We start from the raw sequence: 23833 nt of genomic DNA on the forward strand, positions 1-23833 counted from the left end.
CATTCAGAGAGGGAGCTCCATTGAGAGACTCTTGCCCACCAGCATAGGGTGATCATAGTATCAGGACTTGTTGTAACTCACAGAATCAGGCACGCAAGAGAACCGCAAGGACCTAGACATCAGAAGACTGTACAGTGGTACCTCGGGTTAAGTACTTAATTCGTTCCGGAGGTCCGTACTTAACCTGAAACTGTTCTTAACCTGAAGCACCACTTTAGCTAATGGGGCCTCCTGCTGCTGCCGCGCCGCCGGAGCACGATTTCTGTTCTCATCCTGAAGCAAAGTTCTTAATCTGAAGCACTATTTCTGGGTTAGCGGAGTCTGTAACCTGAAGTGTATGTAACCTGAAGCGTATGTAACCCAAGGTACCACTGTATTGTAAAGGTATGGGATGTGGTCCACATGTTAAAACTAAAATAATTAGTCAGAGCAGGTAGAGAATCTAGTGTTACACTTAATAGAAAAGTGAAAGCTTTTTTTGGTCATGTTTAACAAACTGCAAGAAAATGCTGGCCCATATATTTTATTAGGAACCTTGCAAAACACTGTCAAGGACTGAGACAACCTTGTAAATGCATCATGTTTATGAAATAAAGGCTTCTTTAAAAAATGTGATCCATTATATAGAAACTTTGCATTGTGTGAGTTTGGGAAGGATTGTGCCAAGAATATATTTTGATCATTGCTTTATTCTTACAATGTGTGAAAACATTACTCAACCTCTCAATCTTTATAGAACAGATACCAAACTGAACTATACTGAACCATGAACGCTTCTAAAAATAAAGGATAATTGAGTGCAGCAGATTTGTGGTTCACAAACCGTTCCCACTGAATAAAAGCACAGGACACAAGCATTGGGTTTTACAAATTTATTTCTAGACTTTTAGGGGAGGTCTTTATTCTTCTTTCTTTTGCTGGAAACTTATCTGTTACAGGTCTGTTGGTGAACATGTGCATTTCAGACCAGTGATGCCAATAAGTACAATATTATTATTTTTTAAAGATACAAATCTGATTTGTTTTGCTTTCTATAGATCGTTATAACAATGTGACAAATAAAGCATCTCTGTTGGCACGTGAACCCGCTTATCAGCATTTGGCCTTTTAGTACATACAATACTTAAAATTTTGCAGTACACGCTGCCGCTTCTCAGTGAGCAAAACATAATATAACCAACAACCACTAACTCAATAATCTTGTTTGGTTCAGAGACACAGAGATGCCACAAACAGAAATGTCTATGAGGTAAGCAGTAAGAAATGTTCCTGAAATTTGGACAGAATGAATCCAGTCCTCGTGGGTCCTGCGAATGCTAGAAGCCTTACAAGCCTGCTGTCCTTTTCCATTTGAATAAGCTTAGGTAGGATCTTAACTGCGTTTGCCCTCAAAAATGAAGTTCTAATTCTGTTTTGGTTTAGCAGCATACAGGCAACTAGATTATTCTTCACCATACAACTCTGTTAGCTGGCTTACTTAATGAGATTTACAGGTTGTTGTTTGTATTTTTTTTTAAATTAGCATTATGCTATAATTAACATCAACAAAAACCCTAATATATCATAACAGATTAAACACACACAATACTTAAATTCCAGAAGATAACCTATCATACCGCATGATGATTCCCCAGTGATGGAAAGCATCGGGCATATAAGAGTTATATTATAATGCACCTTTCATATATCAAATGTGGCTAATAACACAGCTTAAAAACTACTATGATAATAAACCCCAGATCAGAAAAAAAGAATCCACTTTATAAAAAAACAAAACAAAAAACACATAACCAAAAGAACCTGACATTACTCGATCTTCTGAAATGTCTGCTGTTTTAACATTAGCACAAACTAGTTGCAAATCGCGAGACCCATTCAGAATAATGTCCAATGCATTTCAGCTTGCAGTAGAACTATGAGGCATTGTGAACGAACATTAAAACCTGATCTAAACACGGTTAACTGAAGTATGAGGTATTGTGAAGCAGGAACCTTTTTTGGAATAGAGCAGTAAATCACATTAAGTAAAAATTGATCACATAAAAAAAAATCTACCAAAAAATGTCAATAATATAATTTTCTATGAGAAAATTTAAAACCTATAACATGGCAGTATATGACATTGTATAACAAAAAAAAAAAAAGACCACAAAATAGCAGCAAAACACAATGACAAAGATACAGAAAAGCAATGTTAATTTTTCTTTTCAATTCATGCTGGGAATTTATCCATAGCAGCTCAATAAAAAAAATGGGAGCATCCGCTCCTTTTTTTTTCCTTTTTAAAACTTTTTTTTTGTTTTTTACAATCAACACCTTAGCGGCAGTTTCTCACATACATTTTGCCATCACATTCTCCTCAAGCATCAACTTCAACAGCTATGTCCACGTCCCTTCAGCTACTTTCTACAATAATAATAAAAAAGATACATAGCCAAGATGTGCAAATTTTCTATTCGTAGCTAAATTAAAAAAAAGGAGGGGAAATACACTGGATTAAGAACTTTTCTTTTCTTTTCAAGTACACCAATTCTACACTTTTAACTATGGCGCTTTCTTGTGGTTATTTTGGAATCATCTGGGCCGAATGTGGTACTATCTTGACACGTCCTCATTTCTTAGTAAGATGAGTTAAAACTGCAACATCAAGGGCAGAAAGATCTTTTTGTTTTCTCAGAATCAAGGGGGTGATTTATTTCACAAATTATACTGGCCTTCTGAACATCCTCTGCAATAAATATTCTTTTTAGCCTTAACTATAAATTATATATTTTAGTGTTTAATAGCCTTCAGTTGTACAACATCTAGAGACAATTCTCAAAATATGTGTCCTATAGGTAAACCTTTCAGGCCCCTAAATTTATATTTTTTTAAAAAAATGAATTGGCACCAAAAGATTTCTAAACATCTCTTCTATTGAAAAGGTTAGGAAGATATCCTGGCAATTTTGTGAATGCAATTTCTCTGACTGGAACACAACCCTTCAGAAAAAAACAACAACCCCACCTTTCCTCACACCATAGTTAAATGCACTTGCTTTGCAATTCTGAGTTTGCACACAAGCACTTTATATATATATTTATATATTTATATATATAATTTCCAAACCATTCCATTTGAAGAAAAAAAAAATTCCCACACACAAAAAAAGAAAGTATTTCCTATACCTAATGAACTGAAAGTGCTTTGAAATGGAATGGTTTTAAAACAATAATAATAATAAAAAAGAAGATAAAACTGTGGATTCAACCTGGATATAATTAGGCTGTGTATCGTTTGGGTGGAAACCAGCATGTTTTTGTACACTACAAAAATAGGAAGGTTACAAAAATATATTATATAGCTATTGGAACTTCTCTTTAATGTTGGAACAGAATGTCGGATCTTTTCCTGGCCATGCTAAGCTGGAACCCCTAGAAGCCTTACACACAGGTAATCCACAGGCACAGAAGATTAACATATAATAATGCTGATTGCTAACATATACTAACGTAAAGGTTACATTAAAACCATTTATAAGGTGAAGAGGATAAAAACCTAAGGGGATAAAATAAACATTTACAGATGAATTATAAAGTGACTAAATGCATAAGCAAGCAAGATACAGAAAAGCCTAGAACTGCATTAAAGCTATGCTTTTTAAAGGAAAAAAACACACACCCAAAACACATATAACCTATCTAAAAAAACACACCCTCTTCTACTTTAAAAATGGTTGGCTTTTTAATATGCAAGAATCAAATCTAATACCTCCCCTGGAGAGACTGTGTGTGTGTGTGTGTGTGTGTGTGTGTGTGTGTGTGTGTGTGTGTGTGTTAATGCCTATTTTTACAACATAAAGACAAAAACACTTTAATATATAAAAAACTAATTGATTATTATTGTATAAAATCTTCTATTTTTGTAGCACAAACCCCTGGAGATCATGCAAATACTATTTTTTTTTCTTTTTAAGACGGTTGAGAGTGAAGGGGGGGTTGTCTGTTAAGAGTCACAAAGGGTAGGAAGGAATAGCGAAGAAAAGAATGAATGACATTTTCCCTTCTGGTATAAAAAGTCCTGGAGAAAAGGTTTTCCTAGGTGGGGGGAGGGAGGGGCGGGGGAGAAGATCCTGATTCCACTTCCTTCTCAGATGCCCTTTCGTTGTTTGCTGGTACTGCCAAGCAAACCCAACTGCAGAAGTCCTCCTTAAATATTCACATCTCTAACATCAGTGGGTGTGCAGGAAAGATCAGCTTCATCTTCAACAGTCTTTGTTTCTGAAGATATGTTGTGTTGCTGTGCCTGGCGTAGACTAGATTCAAGGAGGGATTCAATCTGTTCTTGGCAGGCTCGTAAACAATCCTGCAAAAGAGAAGGGGAAAACTCTTTAGCAAAACAGAGAGAAGTGTGCACAGCCAAACAGCTTATCCCTAGAAAGCATATAAACAAATGGAAAAGTGTAAGTCATAAGGAAGCCATAATAATTCAGAAGTGGCCACCACTGTGCTCTCCAACTCAAAAGCCCAATGCATGTGTAGATATGAATTTGGAGGTAGGTAGAAGAAACAGGAGAATGCCTGGTGACCCTGGCCCCTGATGTTCACACTTTGTTATTATTTCCTTTATTCCTTGTATCTTGCTTTTCCTCCCCAAGGAAAGCCCAAAGCAGCCAACAACCAACAATTCAATTCACACAAAATATTGAAATAATGAATACAGGTAGCAACTGTTTTTGGCGTGCCTGATATGTGTGCTCCTTTTGGTGCTGCGCAAGCCAGGCGATTCGCAGGGCCCTGCAGCACCAAAAGCCATGCATTTTTTAACTCTGTGGTGCCCCACATAACAGCTGGCTGATGTGGCATTGCAGCCGTGCCAGCCAGTTAAGAGATGTTAAGTGCCAAACGTGGCACCCAGATGTCTCCAATTCCTCGCAAAAGGCTGGTTGCCAGTTGCGGAATGCACATATAACTTCCAAGTCACCCAAGGCTGAAGACGCAAGTATCACCCATGGCAGAGGGTGCGAGTGTTCATTTCAATAAAAGGTCACCACTAATTAATCTAAATGGTCCACAGCTATTATTCTCAACAGAAAAGCCAGTAAGCAAGCAGACCACTGGAGCATCTTCTCTAGGTCTCCTTACAGGACAGAAGTATCATCAACAGCTATGAAGTAACCACTGGAAGATTCACCAGCTGGGTTTTGAGGCTTTGTCTTTCTTTCGAGGGCGCTCCGATCTGGGCTTCTCCAGCCAGTTCAAAGGAAGTAGCTCCACTTACAACTAAATGAGTAAAGAAGCCTTCCTGTGGAGTAGAGGTGGGAAATTTGTAGCCCTCCAGGCCATAGGGAACTGTTGGGACTCCAGTTCCCATCAGCCTCACCAGCATTGCTCATGGCTAGAGATGATGGGAATTATAGTCCAGCAATGTTTGAAGGACCACTCCTCCCCCCCCCCCCGTAGTGCGCAACCCAGTCAATAAACAAATCTGAGAGCCTGAACTTTGAATCACTGTCCATATTTGCTGTGTGATCCAGCCTTAAATGCTCGTTGCAGATATAGGCTTTTTCAGGCAAATGTATTCTGAAGTGAAAACTTAACATGACACTAAGCATATTAAATAATTCCGCATGAAGCCCAGAGCCATCTTTAGTTTCCCATTCAATGGCTATTATAATATATACCATTGGTTTTCAACTGATGGGTGGGGACAGAGTACCAGAGTATGGCCTGATCTAAAGTAGCAGAAGTAAACAGATAGTAAAAAATTAAAAAATCCATGTTTGGGTTATAGGTAGGTTTCTGGTCTGAAATGGCTGAAGACTATGGATTTCATATACAAAACATGAACTAGGCCATTTCATGTATGCAACAGAGGTCAGAATGTATAGAAAGCTATTAACATATAGGGTTGTGTGTGTGTGTGGGGGGGGTTTGCCAGTAGTTAAATGGTAAGCATCCATTGATGTCTAACTACAGGAAGGGCTTTAAAGAGTACATCATAGCTGATGAACCAAGCTATTTTGTTAAATGCCGGCATTGTAAAAGCAGCTCAACGAACTTAACATACTCTGACAATATGGCAAACTTTTCTGTTTTCAAAATACTACCCAGAGCCCCTTTATTGTATTTTATATGGCGACCGCTAAGTACTCATCCACACTGTCTACAAGGAAAATGCATTGAGATAGGATATTTTAGGAGATTTGGAAACGTTTAAACAGCGTAGGAACAGCAAAAAGGAGAGTTTTGACATCTTAAGATGAGTACCAAATTGATTGCGGCATGAACTTTGGGTGCCAAAGGTCTCTTCCTTGTTGTTTCTGCAACAAACTAACATGGCTACTTTTCTGGAATTGGTCCCAAAAGGATCAGCCATGCCAACTAGGAATTAAGACTGGAATGAGACCTGGTTCATCACCAGCACATGCATCCCTGTGTGTTGGTGGGATACCTTCTTCAGTGCCAAGTGCTTTAAATAGGCAAAACAAACAATCCCACAGCAGTCTGCCGAAATTCCTTTGGCTCACTGTTTACTCCTGTCTTTCTAACAAACATCGCAGAAGCTTTTTTCAATATGTTTAACTCTGTGTATTAAGAACTTTGAAGTTTCCTTTTGGGATTGCCTTTTCTGATTTAACCTATGACATGTGCTAGCCCTTGCGGTGAACCCAGTCTTCCATGATAAATTGCCGTCAAAAGTGTTAGGATGTGCATGACTGAGAATGAATGTTGTTTTCCTGAGATGGTGACCTGCCTGCTGTTTTCTTTATTTTCCTGTTTCAATTCTGCCTTCATTCAGAAGCTTCTTGTGTGACCTACCAGCTTTTCACTGATTCCGCTGCCACAAGAACCTTCTCTACCACATGGCATTTGGGGGGTAAAATAAGATTAAAAACCCAAGCAAACAATTCTCTGCAAGTCTCTTCTGAGAGAGAGGGAGGTTAATCCTACCTCTAAGCAGATCAGACCATCAGTTACAGCTCACTGAAAACAAATAACCTTTGACCTTTACTGGTTTAAACTCTAGTGTAATATTTCCTCTTCACAGAGAGACAGTATTTGAAATTGCAAAAAGAAACACCCTATATCCTAAAGCAATTATGCCACAGGCACCCTACACAGCGCTGGCTTTTCTTAATAGATACAAATATGGTGTTTCCATACCTACTCTGATCTCACACATTCTTATTTAACCCAAATAAGAAATATAAAAAGAAATATATAGGCATTTTCACAAGGGTTTTAAAAACAAATTCTATCACTTTCAGAAAGTTTGGGTAAAGTTGTGAGTTTGATTCAACCATAACTGAACAGTATAGTCAGCAACTCCATACTGAATGAAAGCATATTATATTTTTTCTCATATTCACCCACCTAGCCACCCACCTGTGATACACTCATCACTTGAAGGTCCCCTGTTGGGACTCTGTTAAGCTCAGTGGCCAGACCAATTCCACCTATCAGGAGTCGCTCCCAACCTGATGAGATCCAGGTGTTTTGAACACCAACTCGCATCAGCCCCAGTCTGTAGGGCTGTGCTGGATGGAACTGGTGGAAGCTGTGGTCCAAAACACCTGCAGGGCGCAAGGTTGGGGAAGGCTTACCTATAACACTTAAGAGGAACTCATATTCACACACACACACACACACACACACACACACACACACACACATTAACAACTGAGAAAGCATTATCAAACCTATAGACGTGGTCAGAGTTCTAAACAAAGCAAGACCTCTGGCGTCCACAAATTCCAGCTGCTCCAAGGGGGCAAGGTCTTACCCCTAAATTCATGCTGTAGTTTCCAAAACTCAGCATGACATCAGGGACAATCCTCAGCCCCCTCCCATCTCTATGCACAGTAAGCATGCAGTTCATTTCTGTCACACACTTCCAATATGGCAGTCACATCTTACAACTATGGTGTTGACAGAGACAAGCCCCAAACTCTTCTTCTAAGCTTGGAGGTAAGGAACACAATGGTCTCGGCAGTCATCACCACTACTACTATTATTTATTTATCCTTTGCTCTTTTCCCTGACGGGGACTCATGCTGTGAAGATACTTGAAAACACAGTGTGATGTAGCCCCCAGTTCTGTTCTTGGATTTGGAAATCGCCACACACAAACACATGCCCACCAGAAGATGCCTTTGAAGCAAAGTGCAATGTTGGAAGGATCTCCTGGATTAGGCCAGTGGCCCACCTTGCCTAGCATCTTGTTTTCAAAGTGGCCAACTAGAAGCCTGTGGGAAACAAACAGATACCTGAGTACAGCAACATTCCCCCGTCCTAAAATCATACTGCCTCAGTCAGTGGTGGTAGAACACAGCCATCAGGGATAGTTGCTGCTGAAAGCTTTCTCCTCCATAAATATGTCTTCTAAAGCCATCTGAGTTGATGGCCACCCCTGCTTCTTGTGGGAGCAAATTCCATACTGGGATCCCTACTCCCTTCTCCAGCTCCAAAGGCCAGCTGGGGCCTGCTCTTGTCATGCTGAGTTTCCAAAGTGCAGTCCAATTGTGGAGCTGATATCTCAACACTTTCCCAGGATTTGGGCTGGAGGAATGCTGAAGCTCATCAAGCTTGCTAGAGGGTGACTAGACACTCACAAGATTTGTAAAAACAAACAAAACTGGGTGCATAGCACATATGGTTTTAGGGATTGTGACCAAAAGATTCGTTGTCACTGGAGGGGACATGCCAATTTTTAGCTCCACGCTGCTTTTTCTCCCCAGTGATTACTGGCAAATCTTTCAGCAGATGCAGGGAACTCAAGAGTTGGTATTGATGTCTGAAACTCAATTTTGAGCTTTGGAACCAACTAGAACCTTGCTGTTTCTGGCTTTCCCTTCTCAATGCTTGACATGAATGTCAAGGGAGTTACCATGTGCCAGACACTGTGGAATCTCAAAAGTAGCAAGCAAAACTCATCCAGCATCCCATCTTCTCCAAAGCCTCATGTGAAGTCTAGGGTTGCCATACGTCCATAATTTCCCGGGCATAGCCGGAATACGGCAGTCAGAAACTGTCCGGGTGGAAATCACTGGAATGTATGGCAGGCTCAACAACTTTGCCAAAAGCTCTCACTTTGCACTAGGCATCCAGGGAAGAAATACAGTGCTGACTCTGTGATTATGTTTTTGGAATCCTGTTCCTTAGAAACTAATGTATATTTGATTGCATTGGGCTACAACTGCCTAGTATTGAATTATTGGCACCATCAATCGATAATGACATTAAAACAGGGAACCTGTGGATTATGAGAATTGTAGTCCAACAACCTTTAGAGGGCATCAGATTAGGGAAAGTTTACTTAGAGCTTGTTCAGACCAGGCCTGAGAGTTGTGAGCAAATGAGTGTGCTCTACTAACATAAAGACATATCTTTTTACTATAACTAAGCTGTGATCAGGCTGTATGTCAGTCAATTTGGGATTTGGAGATCAAAGAAAGTAACAGAGACAACTTAAGAATCCTGCAATATTTATTGCTTGGTCCACTGTGGTTACAGACAAGATGCTCCCAGTGTGAAGCCAAACAAATTCCAATGTATTTAACAGATAGCATCGAAAACAAATTGAATGTAGCAATTTTCTGGCCTTGAAATGGATGTCAGGAACAGAGCTGATGGAAGACAGCCCAAGAGTCTAATGGTGGCTATCTGACTTCTAATTACCACTGATCAAAAGCAAAATGGGAAATTGGACTCCTACCAAAATGAACCGTAAAGGAATTTCAGTCAGGTGCTATTAATTTTAGCTTTTACTTTCTCGTGGTTAAAAGTAAAAAATTAACTGTAAATTATTATTTTTTTAATCCTCTAGCTCATCTATTCCAGCCAAGAATTTTAAGTATATTTTACGATGTTCAAATGAAATGAAATGTTGATCTCTGTGGTTTTTAAACTTTAAAGTTGACGACTGTGTGACACATTATGAAAACCCATGCACTTGTAGAAGATAAAGTGCAAATTCTAAGCACTTTAAGCAACCCAGAAAAACTTGGGATTTTTGTGCCCTCCTGATTTTTGGACTGCAACTCCCATCCATCTGATGATTATGGACCATCAGCCTCAGCCAGGAATGGTGGCAGCTGTGGAAGGCCACAAGTTAGCTGGTCCCCTGTGCAGACAATGCAGCAGTGGTCTGACTTGGTTAAAGGCAGGTTGCCATCTTCCTACAGTTCAGAAGCTGCTATTAGATAAAAACTGAGCTTGAAAAGGGGAGGCATCACTGACATTCAGCTCCTACTGCCAAAGGGCGGTAAGCTTCAATAGCTAATAAAAATGTTTTATTTACAGAATAACCCCATTTTTCTTTTGTCCAATGCATTTTTAGTACACCATACTCCTTGGAGACACCTAAAAACAATTCAAAAGTATGACAACATAAAATTTAGCAAACTGGAATTATGTACAGACACATCAAGCCATTTCTTTTTACAAAAGAACATCCATGGAACCTCAGAGATTTTTAAGAATGTGTTTCTACATAACGTTCATGTGCCAAATTTTATAATACAATTGCTTGAATCACACTCTTGTCTGTAGCTGTGTCTAATGATGAACATAGTAACTCAAAATGCATGAGGCAAGAAATTTGAGTGCTTCTGTAAATAAACAAACCACAAACCATTTTCTCTAGCACCTTTTGAGGTTCACCTCCTTTCTGTGGTCAGGAAAATTTAGTCCCAGTGCATACTGAACAGAGTTCTCTGGATCATAGCTCTTTTGAAAGACACTGGTGGGTTGAATCCAAAGTAGAGAAAATCTTTGGAAAGCAGCTGTGAATGCTATTCCCAAGGGCTTGGACAAGTGCTAACAGAAAGAAATTGCACCGTGTTGTAGGTACTAGGCTCCATAGATTTTCTCGTGCTTCCGTTTGTGCAAGATTTTCAGCAAGTAACCAAGCATATTAGGTTTTATATTTCCTGTGTAAGGTGAAAAGGTAAAGGACCCCTGGATGGTTAAATCCAGTCAAAGGTGACTATGGGGTGCAGTGCCCATCTCGCTTCAGGCCGAGGGACCTGGGCTGGCGTTTTGTCCATAGACAGCTTTCCGGGTCATGTGCCCAGCATGACTAAACCGCTTCTGGCACAACAGAACACCGTGACGGGAGCCAGAGAGTGCACAGAAATGCCTTTTACCTTCCCACCGCAGTGGTACCTATTTATCTACTTGCACTGGTGTGCTTTCAAACTGCTAGGTTGGCAGAAGCTGGAATGGGAGTTCACCCTGTCGTCCGGATTTGAACCACCAACCTTCCAATTGGCAAGCCCAAGAGGCTCAGTGGTTTAGACCCGCTCCCCTATTTCCTGTGTAACACTCCAGTGTGATGTATAAAACGCTCCTTCAGAAGAGGACCTTTGGATCCAAACCATTGTTTTCAATTATAAAAATCCCTCTTTCTGAGAAAAGCTCAAATATTGACCAAACCACATAAGAATGTATTGTTTCACATGATTCAGAAGACCACAATGCAATAGACTCCAGTTCCATCTTATGCATGAAAATATGCTTAAATATAATTTCCTTTAAAATCACGATCAGTGCAGGATAGCAGGTCATTTAACTGCTGCGGAACCCCTAAGTCAAATGTATTGCACTGGACAGAGGCAAAGTACAGTGGAGAACCTACTTGGCTCATAGGTAGACAAGACTGCAATTCAGGTATTAAAGCCAACTTAAGTTTACCACACAAGTTGAGGGACAGCAGAGGCAAGGGCATTAACTCTAACCCCCATTGGGCTTCAAGAGTTTGAGGTCAACAGGATGCAGTAGAGACCCTGCTCTTTCTAGGCACACTCCCTAAGCAATGTATAGCCTGGGAAATCGACGTTGTACAATGCTGAGGGAGCCTCCATGTCTTGACAGCCACCCTCAAAACTTGTAGAGAGCAACTGGAAAAGGCTAGAGCAAGTGTGCACATCCCTGCTCTCCCCATTCACATGTTCTACTTATTTGTGAGTTCAACATCTGTGTAAGGCTGACACCACTTTGTTTCAACATTTGAAATGAAGCCAAGACTTCAGGAGTGAATTTAGACCTGGTGCCACTGAAGCGCTTCAGGTACAGTCTTCAAGCTGAAGTTGTGCCACTGAAATCAACCAGTTTTGAGCATGACCAGGTGACTCAATCCACCTAGCACTACCACAAAACACATCCTTCATTCAAGACAACAGGGGGATCATTTGTGAGCTCTGCAAAGGCTTCACGAAAAATGAGGAGAGTAGATCAGGCTCAGGTAAACTGCATCCTGCAACCCTGACACTAAATGTAAGCTAGCGCTGCCTTCAATGAAGCCTTCTTTCTACAAAACAAGACACAGCTCTGTGGTGCTTCCTTCAGCTCCTAATCTGGCATCAAATCAAAAGTAGGCAGGATGTGATTTAAAAGAACCTAGTGCCAATATTGCTTCTGCAGGCTGCTTTTCTCAAAGTGTCTTCGCTATTCTCTCTCTTTTGCTATGCAGGCAGGTGATGGATCAGCGCAGGCATCTATGTTGCTTGCACTGACTGAGCACATCCAATCCTGAAAAAAAGACTGCCTATAGCCAAAACTTTGGCAGCATGAAAGACAAATAAAAAATAACATCATGAACCCATGTATAATGCAGCAGTGAAGCAAGCATTTGCAATCAAATGTACCATTCATTATGAAGTCTCAGGATGTTAAGGAACCTCACTGTAATTGCAACAGCTCTCGTTTCTGCACTCTTATATTTTCTGTATATTTAGGGACATATGAAACAAGGAATGTTTTAGCCATGCCGCCAAGATTTGGTTGCAAGCCTCAGGGCTGACTTTATTTGACTCATTGTTGGTGCTTGGAGACCCCACAAGAACCTTTTTCCAAGCATCTTTTTATTGGGCTTTCACATTGTTCCAGCACAAAGCTAAACTCTGCCCCAACTTCACACACCATTAGGGCATGGATCATTGACTTTAGGTCTTCCTTGTAGGCTCCCTTCCTGCCCATTCATTCATGAAAGGTTTATTGCTCACTGATGAGCATCTCCAGGAAGCTGCAGGGCAAAAAGAAGAGTCCTATGAGGACCATCTACCTTTTCATGAAATAATGGGGCACTTAAAAAACAAAACAAAAACAGCTGGGATGGGGAGGGCTTGGAATTCAGTATGATCTACTGTGCAGGTCTACCTTGTTGTAAACCATTAAAATTCTGTTAACATTTTCCCCACACATAATTTAGCAATATAAAGAATCTCAGGAGTAGTTAAAAAAAAGAGAGAGAAAGCTCTGTTCACTGCAATCACTAGTTCCTTGACTTACTTTTAAGAGCACTTGTCCACACGATTTAATTATCTATAGAGCAATACAGCCTCTGAACCTGTCCTCTTAAATTAAGAGTTTCTCTTTTCCTTTCTTGGTATTTCTTCATTGAAAGGCTTGGAACTAGCCCACACAATACATAAAGGAGACTTTTGGGTACTAATGTGAAGGTGAAGATGAAGGTGACAAATGTGAAGCAACTTTTGAGCCTTGCTTTGATTTGAGGCCCACAAACAGACTAGATGCCGCCACCCAGGAGGCACCAGGACTACGGATCAAGCATCACTTACCGGGTCACATTTGATGACTTTCGAGAGGAAATGTGTGAGGCATTGGTAAGAGAGGAAAGCGTTGGTGTTTCCAAGGTGAAGGCCTTGCACAGCAGCTACCACACTACCAGCTGCAATCATGGAAGGTGGATTTGAAATAAACTTAACATCTGTTGGGGGGAAAACAAAGAAATAGAAGTGAGCTTGCATATCCATACCACCCTACACTCATGGGTGCAAATAAAGGCGGCTGACCCAGTGCACAAAGGTTTCCAATGGGCAGGCGCTAAGGTGGCTTAACAGAGCGTGTCCATATGCATCTAGGCTTAGTGCTTTTCGTACAGCATCTCTTGGAACATTTTTTGGCCCAGCTCTGTGAACAGTCCCATGAAAACCAACCTGCATATAAATTCACCCATGCAGTTGTTTCCTTCAACGAGATGTGTTGGTATTAGCATCCATGTTCTGCTTGCAAGCCTCCCATAGACATATGGCCAGCCACTGTGAGAACATGCTGATGGACTAAATTGTCCTTTGGTCTAATCCATCAGAGCTTCTCTTCAAATCCCATGTAGCTGCATAGATTTAGGGCTTTGTGGTACTTTATTGCACCAAAGGCTGTAGCAATTCCTTTGAAACTGGACCACCATCTTACATTCTATTGTTTTTCAGGATGGTTCAGTCTCCGGCAGCTAAAAGAACGCATTCATCATCAGACCATGAGTTTGCAAGCAAAGCCAGTATAGAATCCTCCCCCCCCCCCCAATAATTTTTAAAGCTAGTATAGAATCCTGGTTTCAACACTGTTCAGGGAGAGCACATTTAGAGGTTTTCTAATTTTCTGTTCAAGTGGTTTCATATAATCAATCTATGCAGAACAGCATCCAACAGCCCAAATGTATAGTACTTTTTAAAAGCACTGCTGAGTTCAATGAGATTAACTCTGAAGTGAGTGGGGACTGCAGTTCAAGGCTCCAATCCTCCATTAAACATACTTCTGACCACATACGCTGACCAAAAATTTTACTCTTTCTAATAAATAAAGGTGGAAACTTGAACACCACATATACAAGAACTTCACCACTACAGTGAAATAGAGAAATTGGATGTAAATGGGCACTTCCTCCGGTAAATGTTTTGCTTCAACCTTTCCCTTATCTGTGACTGCCTTCCATCCGGGCAATGGGGACTTAGTGTAAGGGGGTCCCAAGAACTGGCAGACAATAAGCTACATTCTGATATGACACCACGCTGACAAGAGCCTGGGCCCACTTCCAAACTGCATTGCTGTAGGTCTTGCGGCAAAGCCACTCCCATGATTGCTTGGCCTATAGCTGCCATAGAGAATGTTACAGCCAACAAAAAAGCAATCATTTACATTTTGAGGCTAAGGCTCATTCTAAGCAGGCATGTTTGATTCATGCCTTCATTTGACCATGACCAGGAATTAAGAGAGGGGGAACATGTTTCAATATCTGATTGTCAGGATGAAAGCAGAAAATGCCAACCTATGTACATCAACTTAGGAAACGCTCCCAGCAGCTTGGAGGCAATTCATCTGCTCACCTACAAACCCCAAACCATCTGAAGAATTGCAATTTCCCTTCCAATAGTCTACTGTGCTGAACACTTTCTTAAAATCGTAAATATTTTAAATTGTGATTTGCAGCTGCTCTTCAGGAAAACCAGTGTGAGAATATTTTATCAGCAAAATCACCTCCAGGACTATGAAAAAATCATTTCTTTCGCATTCCTACTTAAATGTAATGGCTTGCATTCAATTAAGTCTTACTAAGAGTAGATCCATTGAAAATACCTTAGTTTGTCATGTCCTTTAAGTTCAATAGGGCTACTGTGAGTATCCCTACCCAATATTGGCACCTTGTTCCAATTTAAAATGTTGACAGTAGGGCAATATGCCCTTTTAAAATATTGGGAGATGAGAGATAGCTCAGTTGGTAGATCATGAGACTCAATCTCAGGTTTGTTGTTGAGGGAAATCACAATTCAGGAGCATCTGCACACTGCGGTGCAGAGCAACACACATTTAAATGCTCAAAGCCTCAACTCTTAAATGATCCCCTAAGACATGGACTATATGTATTGCTATTTAAACACTATGCCATGTTGCCTGAGATTACCTTCCTACTTTTCATTTTACAAAGGCCTGTGCCGAGGCATCAATAAATTTTCAACATCAGCCCCCCCTGGATGAATACACATCAAACCAATTAACTGCTGTACAGCTTCTAAAGGGTTTTGAAGAAGTACAGAAATGACCACCCTTATCTGGCATTCTGACTTCTACATCACCCAGATTCGATTCTTTATTTCTAATCTTGGAAACTTTGCTTTTTTTCAATTTGGAATGAAGGCCCCACCTTTAAAACCAAACCAAACCAAACCAAACCAAAACCCCAACTCCAAAATGGGCAAAGTGATCATGAGATCATTCAAAGAGTAGCAAGTTTGGGAATGCACAAAGTACTTCCTTTTAAAGTGGCGAGAGAGAAAGGAAGAGGAATTCCTAGTCACACCCTCTTTCTTCCCAAGGTGGAAAAGCAATAATGAAGTTTAAATGACCGGTTTGTGCCTGTCCCTATAACCACTCTAGACAAGCGGCATGGACAGACTTTTTGTTGCGACACAACAAGGAATTATTTGTGGCAGAGACCACTAATTTCAGCATATTAATCAGGGGGCCCCTCTCGGCTGTAATTGGATGCTCCCAAGGGAAGAGTGTGGCATCATTGTCAGCCTCCATTGCCTCATCTTGCGCTATTGAGCGCTCAGGAACAAGGGGGCTTCGGTGAGATGAATTAGACCTGACACAGCTACAATGGGGAAGGGGCCCCCTCAATTGAAGCACACATCCCCAGTAGCCTATCTGAGACTTCATCCAAAAAGAATAAACAACTTCAGTGTTGTTAAAAGGAGAGGAGGGGGGGGGGAGGAAAGAGGAGAGAGAAGAATGCCAGCCACCCTGAAGGGAGGACAAAGCAGGCATCTAGGCGCTGTAGCGCTTTAAAAAAAAAAAATTCCTAACAAGGCAAGTCACCCCCTTTTCCTTTTTAAATGGAGCAGCAATTCCATCCGTCTGGAGAGCTGGGGGCTATGAATGAAAATCTTTTCATTGAGGCAAATCAAAACTCCGAACATAAATCACTGGCTGCGAGATGCAACAGGTTTCAACTGGTCGCATACCTTGAGACTTCCAATTTTAGAAAGGCTCGCAGAATAGGCGAATTGTGGCAAACGCATTTCAAAGGGAGGGCTTTTCTCCAGCAAAATCACATTAAATAATGATAATAATCCTCCGCGGAAGAAAAGTGTAGGGGGGGGCGGGGTGGAGCAGCAGTGGCAGACCCAATTATGTTTAGACAGCCAGAGGAACAGAATGAAACCCCGAATCTCCCAATATTTGTCCCAATTAATCGTTCTGCTTGTTTAGAGCAGGGCCTTTTCCCTAAGCAGTGGTCTCAGCTTGGATCAATGAAGCTCACTTCATTTGTGTGATCTGTGCCTTCCTTGGCCATGCCAGGGCCCTATTCATTAGGCTAAACAACTCGTAATTTTCCCCCCTTCTTCTTCTTCCGTCCCAAGCCTCCCACCACACAAAAGGAGTCTTTGGAGGAAACATATTCAAAACAAAACAAAACAACACACACACACATGTGAAAGAGAGAGAAATTACAAGGCAAATCCAGTCTGGTTAGACAGAGAGCTGAAGGAGGAACATAAAAGGGAATTCCTTTTAGCATCACCTTTGCTTGTAATCTTCTATATATCTAGAACAAAACCACACTTCTAGAAATCCTCAAACATTTGTTTTACCCTGCCTTCACCTCATTTAAACTTTTTCGCCCACTGTTTAAAAGTAAGTTGTTCTATTGCAAAGTCCTCTAGGAACCTTCCCCCTTTATTCCGCATGAAGTGGAAGTTGTGCTCTAATGGCCAATCGGACCTTTAATTCAATGGGGTTTTGGATGAAGCCTCAGCAGTAGTTAATAAAACAGGGTTTGTAACTCATCCAGATGGGAGCTTGGCAAATTAGAATAGCAGAATGAGGAAACAGTAAAAACCAATCCTATCTGTAGAAAGGCCATGCATCCATTTCCTGATCTCTGTCTCAGCAGCCCTCCATTAATTTTCTTTCTTGCTTTCTAAAATGTGGCTGTTAAGGATAAATTCACCAACATAAAACCCTATTAAACACTGTTTACTTAGGCAAAATTCCCACTGACTTCATTAGGATTGGGGGTTCCCTTGTTGACCTCCACACACTTCTTTTAAAAGCCTGCATAGAACATTTTTCTGGACAAGGTTTGCATTCACCAATTCATTTTCCGGTTCTACGTATGGCGTTTAGAACAATGTTTAAGATAGGCCTCTAGACGTGCCTTCTAAACCAGAAACGTAACGACACTGACAGCAGATCAAAGAACTTGGCTCTTTGCAAGCCTCCGACCTTTGAACTAGTCTTGTTTTCATCACTGTGGAACTGCTGCTGCCAGCGCAATAACCCAGGTTAAACATCCCCATATCCAAAAGAGGACGCTGCTTGGGGGTAAGAAGCAAACAAACAAACAGGCTCAAAACCCCACTCTGTGGTTACAAGGCTTGTCTCACCATTGGGACTTGCTCTAAACAAATCTATTTTATATCCCAAAACTTGATTCTTTTACAGAGCACTCCTGTTCATGTCTACTCAGTGGCAAGTCTCAGTGGATTCAGTGGTGCTTACTCCCAGGTAACTGTGCTTAAGACTAAAAACTATTTTTAAAAAACAAATAAATGCCCTAATGTTTTTAAAGAGCATGGTGAGGAATGCATTTTCTAGAAAACCCTGAGCTGCATACAGTCCTACAGTTAGGCTCAGGATGAAAGGCGAGATTGAAAAATATTTACAATATTTACATATTTCTCTTTGGAGAGTCTGCGGCTACCTCTCTAAACCAACCTCTGCAGTAGGACGGCCTGTTTAAAACCAACAAGGGGGGGGGGGAATCTGCTTGTTGTTTTTCTTGGATCTTTCCACCAAATACATCTCAGGTGTGACATCACAAACTGCTGGGCTTTAACCTCAAGCATCAACTTGGATTTTAAGAGCAATTCAAGTTTCCAAACTCAGAGAAGTCTATTCAAGCTCAATTGTCCCGCGCCTACCTGGGAAAATGACAAATCGCATTTCACCAATATAAACACTCCCAGAATGTATGCAAAAAGCACCGGTTTGATCCTCAAGAGTCAACACTGCAGGCTTCCGTTCAAAGGAACGTGAGCATTGGTGACCTTTGCTTCGTTGTCCTTTAGCCATTTCCAAATCATTCTTGCCACACTGGAGGAAAACTAATTTCTCTCTCCCTTTTTTAATATTCATGCCCCCCCTTCCCCATTTGGCCTGCTGCAAAAAAGCACCAGCTGTGCTACCTGAACATCAGGAATGCAACAACACATTTCCAATCTCAGACTCCTGCTTGTCGTTTAGGAGGTGAAAGGAGTAAGGAATAGGAATAGGGTGGTTGGAATAAGGAATCAAGGAAATGAAACGGCAACAAGGGAAGTGGCAGGGCGGGGGAAGAGTGTTTAAAAGCGCTGGCATGCGCACGCACACACACAAAGATTGCCCTTGAAACAAAAAACCAGTCCCCTCTCTATGAAATCCTGGAGCTTTGTCATAGTCTCTGGCTCCTCCCGCGGTTTCGAGCGCACATGGCTTCAGCACAGCACGTGGTCAGCAGGGTGTGGACAGCAAAGACTCAGCTCTTGGCCAGAGAACTTCTACGTTGGGCCCACTTCTATGTCTTTGCTCCTGCCCTCTGCCAGCAGCACTTAAGGATTGGGAAGGGGCAGGAAGAGGTTCAATTCTAAATGTTCCAGAGAAAGCGGACACAAACCCTGCACCCCAATGACTTTAAAATGGCAAGAACAGCAACAACAAGAGAGGGAAAAAACAGTTTTCCAAGGCCATCCAGCCCTGAAGCTCTTGGGCAGACCTCTGAGAGCACGACGCTCTGCAACGGACAACTAATCTAGCCACTTTCCCCCAGGCTGAACCACACTCCGCAAAGCAATTTTCAGCCTCGAAACAGAGAGGAAATGCCTCTTTCTGGCAAACTCACCTTTGGCAAAAGTAATCCGGGTTCTGGAAAAGGAGACACCTGCTTAGTGCATGAGCTAAGCTGAAAATTTAGTGCCCAGTTTTAAAGGGTGCGCCTATGGGATTCTGGGCAGCGGGTAAAGGGAGGAGGGTGTGCTTGCTGGGGTACACAGACACACAACACGCCTTCCGGAGAGTGCAAGGCTCATACCTGTAGCACATAGAGCCACAAAAGTCTGGGCGTGTTTACGGATGATCTGCTTGCTGTCCTCAGCCACAGGCATTTTACTTAGAAAATGTTCAATAAAGTCATGAGGGGTCATGGCAGCCAGATTCCATTTCAGCTTATTCACCAGAAGCAGTTCCATTTGCTACAAGGGGGAGGGGGTGGAGGAAGAAAGGAGAGAAAGAGAAAAATGTGATTACAAAGTTCCCTTTATAAGCACCTGGAAATACAGCGTTTGTTGGCAGAGTAGCTGTCCTAACACTGTATCCTAAAGTCTGCTTCACTTTAGGTGCCTTGCTTTGTGCAGGAGGGCGAGCCTCGCCAGCAGAAAATGGGCTCTTGCCAAACATGGCAGCAGCCATAATGCCACCGGAGGAGAACAGAAGCAGGCGGGAAAGGTGCCTTTCCACAGGAAAATTACATAATTCTGTTCCCTCCCTCCCCCCCCCCCCACTCCAGCCCCACCACCACCCAGCTGCTCTGAACCAGCGCTCCATTAACCAGGCATGCGGGCGGCCGGATGAGTTTCTACCGCAAGAGGGCGCCAGCCACCCATTTTTCCGCCTCTCCCCCATCTTGTTACTATATTTCTCCTCGTTGTGAGTTAATAATAAGGGTTTAACATATTAGGGAATTTTCATTCAGTTAATCTACTGCACAATATGGGCTGCAGCCGTCCAGAGGTTGACTTTATACACCGTTGCTAAAAATATTTGTTTACTCCCCGCCACAAAAAAAGAAAGAAAAGTGTGCTTAGGATTGCAGCTCAGCAAGTCTGTCTCCTTGACACATGTTTACTTGGAAATAAATCCTAAGGAGTTCAATAGGGCTCACGCCCCACAAGGAATGTGGAAGGGATATTATGCACCCCTGGCTTTGTCATTCAGAAATCTCAAGAACCATATTGGCCATATCTGTTATTTCCATTCAGGCAGTCTAGAAGTTTGTCTGGATAACACGGGAAGAGCGCAAGCCGGGGGAAGCCAGACACAGTTCTCAAACCTCAAATGTGAGGTGCGGGTTATGATGGGGATATAAATCTATTTCTTTTCCTTGCTGAGGTTTATAGCTTTGTTTTCCTGATGAAATTAAATAGGAAATTACCAGTAATTCGTTGGGTCTAATGGAGTTATCAGTGTAAATACACAGTTTTTCTGCAGTTAGAGGAATGGTTTCCTTCATTTTCGAAGCCACAAACATGCAGGTAGCTCCCAGCAGTTGCAGGCGGGTTTTCTTGAGGGGTTCGAAGGAGAGATATCGGTCCAAATAGTTCATAGCCAAGGGGAAAACCTCCTCTTCACATTTCTGCTCCTCACAAACCTGCAGGGGGAAAGAAAGCCTGTTGAAACCAGCACTTTAAAAAGTAAAATAAAAAAACCTCAAGGAGTTCCCCATGCCTTCTGGCAACCAACTTGCTTTCAGTGGCTATGAGGTGGTGAAGGGGAAAAAACAAAACAAATTAAGTGAATTTCCTCGAATAAAAACAAATAAACCGACGAAACGGTGCAAGAGAAGAAATGAAAGAGAAAGTCGCAAGTTGAGCAAAATGTGGCTTTCAAAAACGTGGTCGGCGTTCGGGCAAGAAAAAAGAAAAGAAAATTGGAGCTTTTGAGGGGAGCCCTATTGAACGGCAAGCCCCCCCAAAAAAAAAATTGGGGAAGGGGGTTTCAACCCGTTGGGGGCCACGGCCTAGATGCCCCCTATTGGCTCCCCCTGACTTGGGAGCTGCCGACCCCCGCTTTCGTCGAGACACAAAGGTGGCGTCCAGTGAGGCAGCTGCAAGTCTTTTTCCCCAGACGTCATCTTTTCAAAAAATATTTAAAAATATTTAAAAAATCTGCAGAGCCCCCAAAAGAGTCTGAAAACACCGCCGCGGGGGTCCTTTACCGATCCCCCTTGGGATGAGACCCGGGGGACTCTCCAGGGGGACACCCCGAAGTCAAACTCCAGGGCTCCCCAGTCCTCTTCTCTCTCTCCCTCAGGAAGCAACGTGCGACATTTGCCAGCGCCCCGGCTTTCAAAAATTAATTAAAAATAGACCGCAAGCCCGCAGGTCTTCGCAAAAGGGCTGAAAATGTAGCCCAGACGCCCCTGGTCCTGATGGGAACCCCCACAAACACGTGTCGCCGACGGAAGGCGAAATCCACACCGGTTTTTGCCGGGCGACCTTGCCGACAAGTTCGTGCAGCAGAAGCATGTCTTCCAAGGGGGAAGCCCAGAGGCTCCTTCTGCTCTCTGAACAAAGAAAAGTTTCCAGCAGCAACTCCCCAAGATCTGCAAGCCAGGAGCCCGATCCCCTCTGCCCGGGGTCCCCCCGGGAACCCCACTTTCCTCTCTTCCCCCTCCCGCGGGCTCCTGCCTTTCTAATTATTAATAAACACTTGGCCTTTGCAATAAAAGAACAAAGATGGCGCATAATACTGGCACGGGGAGCACTTGCATACGTGTCCATGGATATTAATTTAAAATAAAATCCTAGTCCGATTCATGGCAAGGTTGAAGGGCTGCCGAAGAATCCGGAGGGGGGCATGCTCCAGGGATCTGCCGATCCCACCTTTAGGATCCCGCAGAGGCACGAGGAAGGGGGGCGTCTTTCTGAAACTTCCAAAACTCGTTTCCCCCCTCTCTTTTTTTGCACGAATTGACTCTATATACTAACTCGACAAGCCCCCCGTTATTGGTGACAGCGTAAAGGCTGCATTCTAGCTTATCTAGCCCAAGTCTATAGGAAAGAGGGGAAAGGCGTGGAGGGTGGGGGTGGCGGGGGTAGAAATCAATGCTTCACAGTATGTTTTAGGGTGCAGGAAATTGGAGGGGGGTAAAGAAAGACAGAAAAGAGAGGAAGAGAGACACTGGGACTCCGGAATGGTTTTATTGCGAGAAAGCGCAAGCTTTTGCAAAGCGCGTTTACCAACCTCCAACATCCAAGTGGCCACTATTTTCCTCATATATGGTAAGATCTCCTTCTGCACGCACTTGAAGTAGGAGACCGAGGGCGAGCAGGTCTCCTCTGCTTTCAGCATCGTCTGCAAGACCCTGTCATTGAGCAGGTTGGTGTCTTGGTAGGCTCTCCTGATGGTCTCCACTTCACAGCAGAGCAGCTGATGTTCCATGTCTGCCGCCTCCGCCTCCTCCTTGCTCCTTCTCCTGCAGGCGCAGCTTTGCTCCAAAGGACTGAGTCAGATTCTCTGGCTCTTCCCCTTCCAGGAGTCCCTCTGATGCTGCTTGCTGCTGCTGCTGCTACTGCTGCTACAGCCCTCTGGAGGCTGCAAAACTTTCTAACTTCCAACAAAACTCTCCTGTATGAGTCCCCCCGTGACGTGACTGTTGTTAAGCAGAGATCAAAGCGCGGGGAGAATGCGAAAGAGAAGGGAGAGGGAGAGAAGCCAAAAGCAGGGGGCAGAGCCCTAAAGCCATCCCATAGGCTGCAAGTCCTTCCCCCTTTGCTTAGCGGAGACAGAAGCAGGGCTTTTAATGCAAATGCAAATGAGGACAAGGGCTCGCTTTCTGTCTTTTTCTTTTTTTCCCCTTTTCGGGGGAAGGAAGGAGGGAGGGAGGGAGAGACAGAGACAGAGAGAGGTGGTGGGGGAAGCCCAAATTGTCTTTCCACTGGATCAGGCAGAATTTTTTAAAAATGGAGAGGGCTCCGGCAGCCGAATGATGAATGAGACTAGGCCACACACAGACACGGGCAGGCAGTAGGGGCTTCGGGCTCATTTTCCAAGGAAGGGACCCCACCGCCACTACGGTGGTTTGGAAGATATCATCTGCGTCGTGGGCCATCCATCTAGGAAACCAGCATTCTTAGCCGTGTTTATTTTTGTTTTATTTTTTAAGTTATTATTTTAGAAGGCAAGCTCATTTTCTGGATAAGTTAGGAAAAGAACCCGGGGCAGCTATTCTAAATACACTTTCTAGAGAGTAAGCACATTGGGCTTCTTTGTATGAGTATGTACGTACTTAGGAT

The 23833-nt window shown here is 42.7% G+C and overlaps 1 protein-coding gene across 1 annotated transcript; it reads right to left on the reverse strand.

Moving 5' to 3' along the window:
• Positions 1–857: 857 nt before the first annotated feature.
• On the reverse strand, positions 858–23281 carry CCND1 (cyclin D1). The gene is made up of 5 exons (XM_081166378.1): positions 22782–23281; positions 20971–21186; positions 19852–20011; positions 13562–13710; positions 858–4344 (listed from the first exon to the last, which is right to left on the reverse strand). The coding sequence occupies exons 1-5, from the start codon at positions 22977–22979 to the stop codon at positions 4189–4191; spliced, it is 879 nt and encodes a 292-aa protein (XP_081022504.1). The 5' UTR covers positions 22980–23281; the 3' UTR covers positions 858–4188.
• Positions 23282–23833: the final 552 nt, after the last annotated feature.

Source organism: Podarcis bocagei, assembly GCF_964188305.1.
Source record: "Podarcis bocagei genome assembly, chromosome: 1".
Taxonomy (NCBI): domain Eukaryota; kingdom Metazoa; phylum Chordata; class Lepidosauria; order Squamata; family Lacertidae; genus Podarcis; species Podarcis bocagei.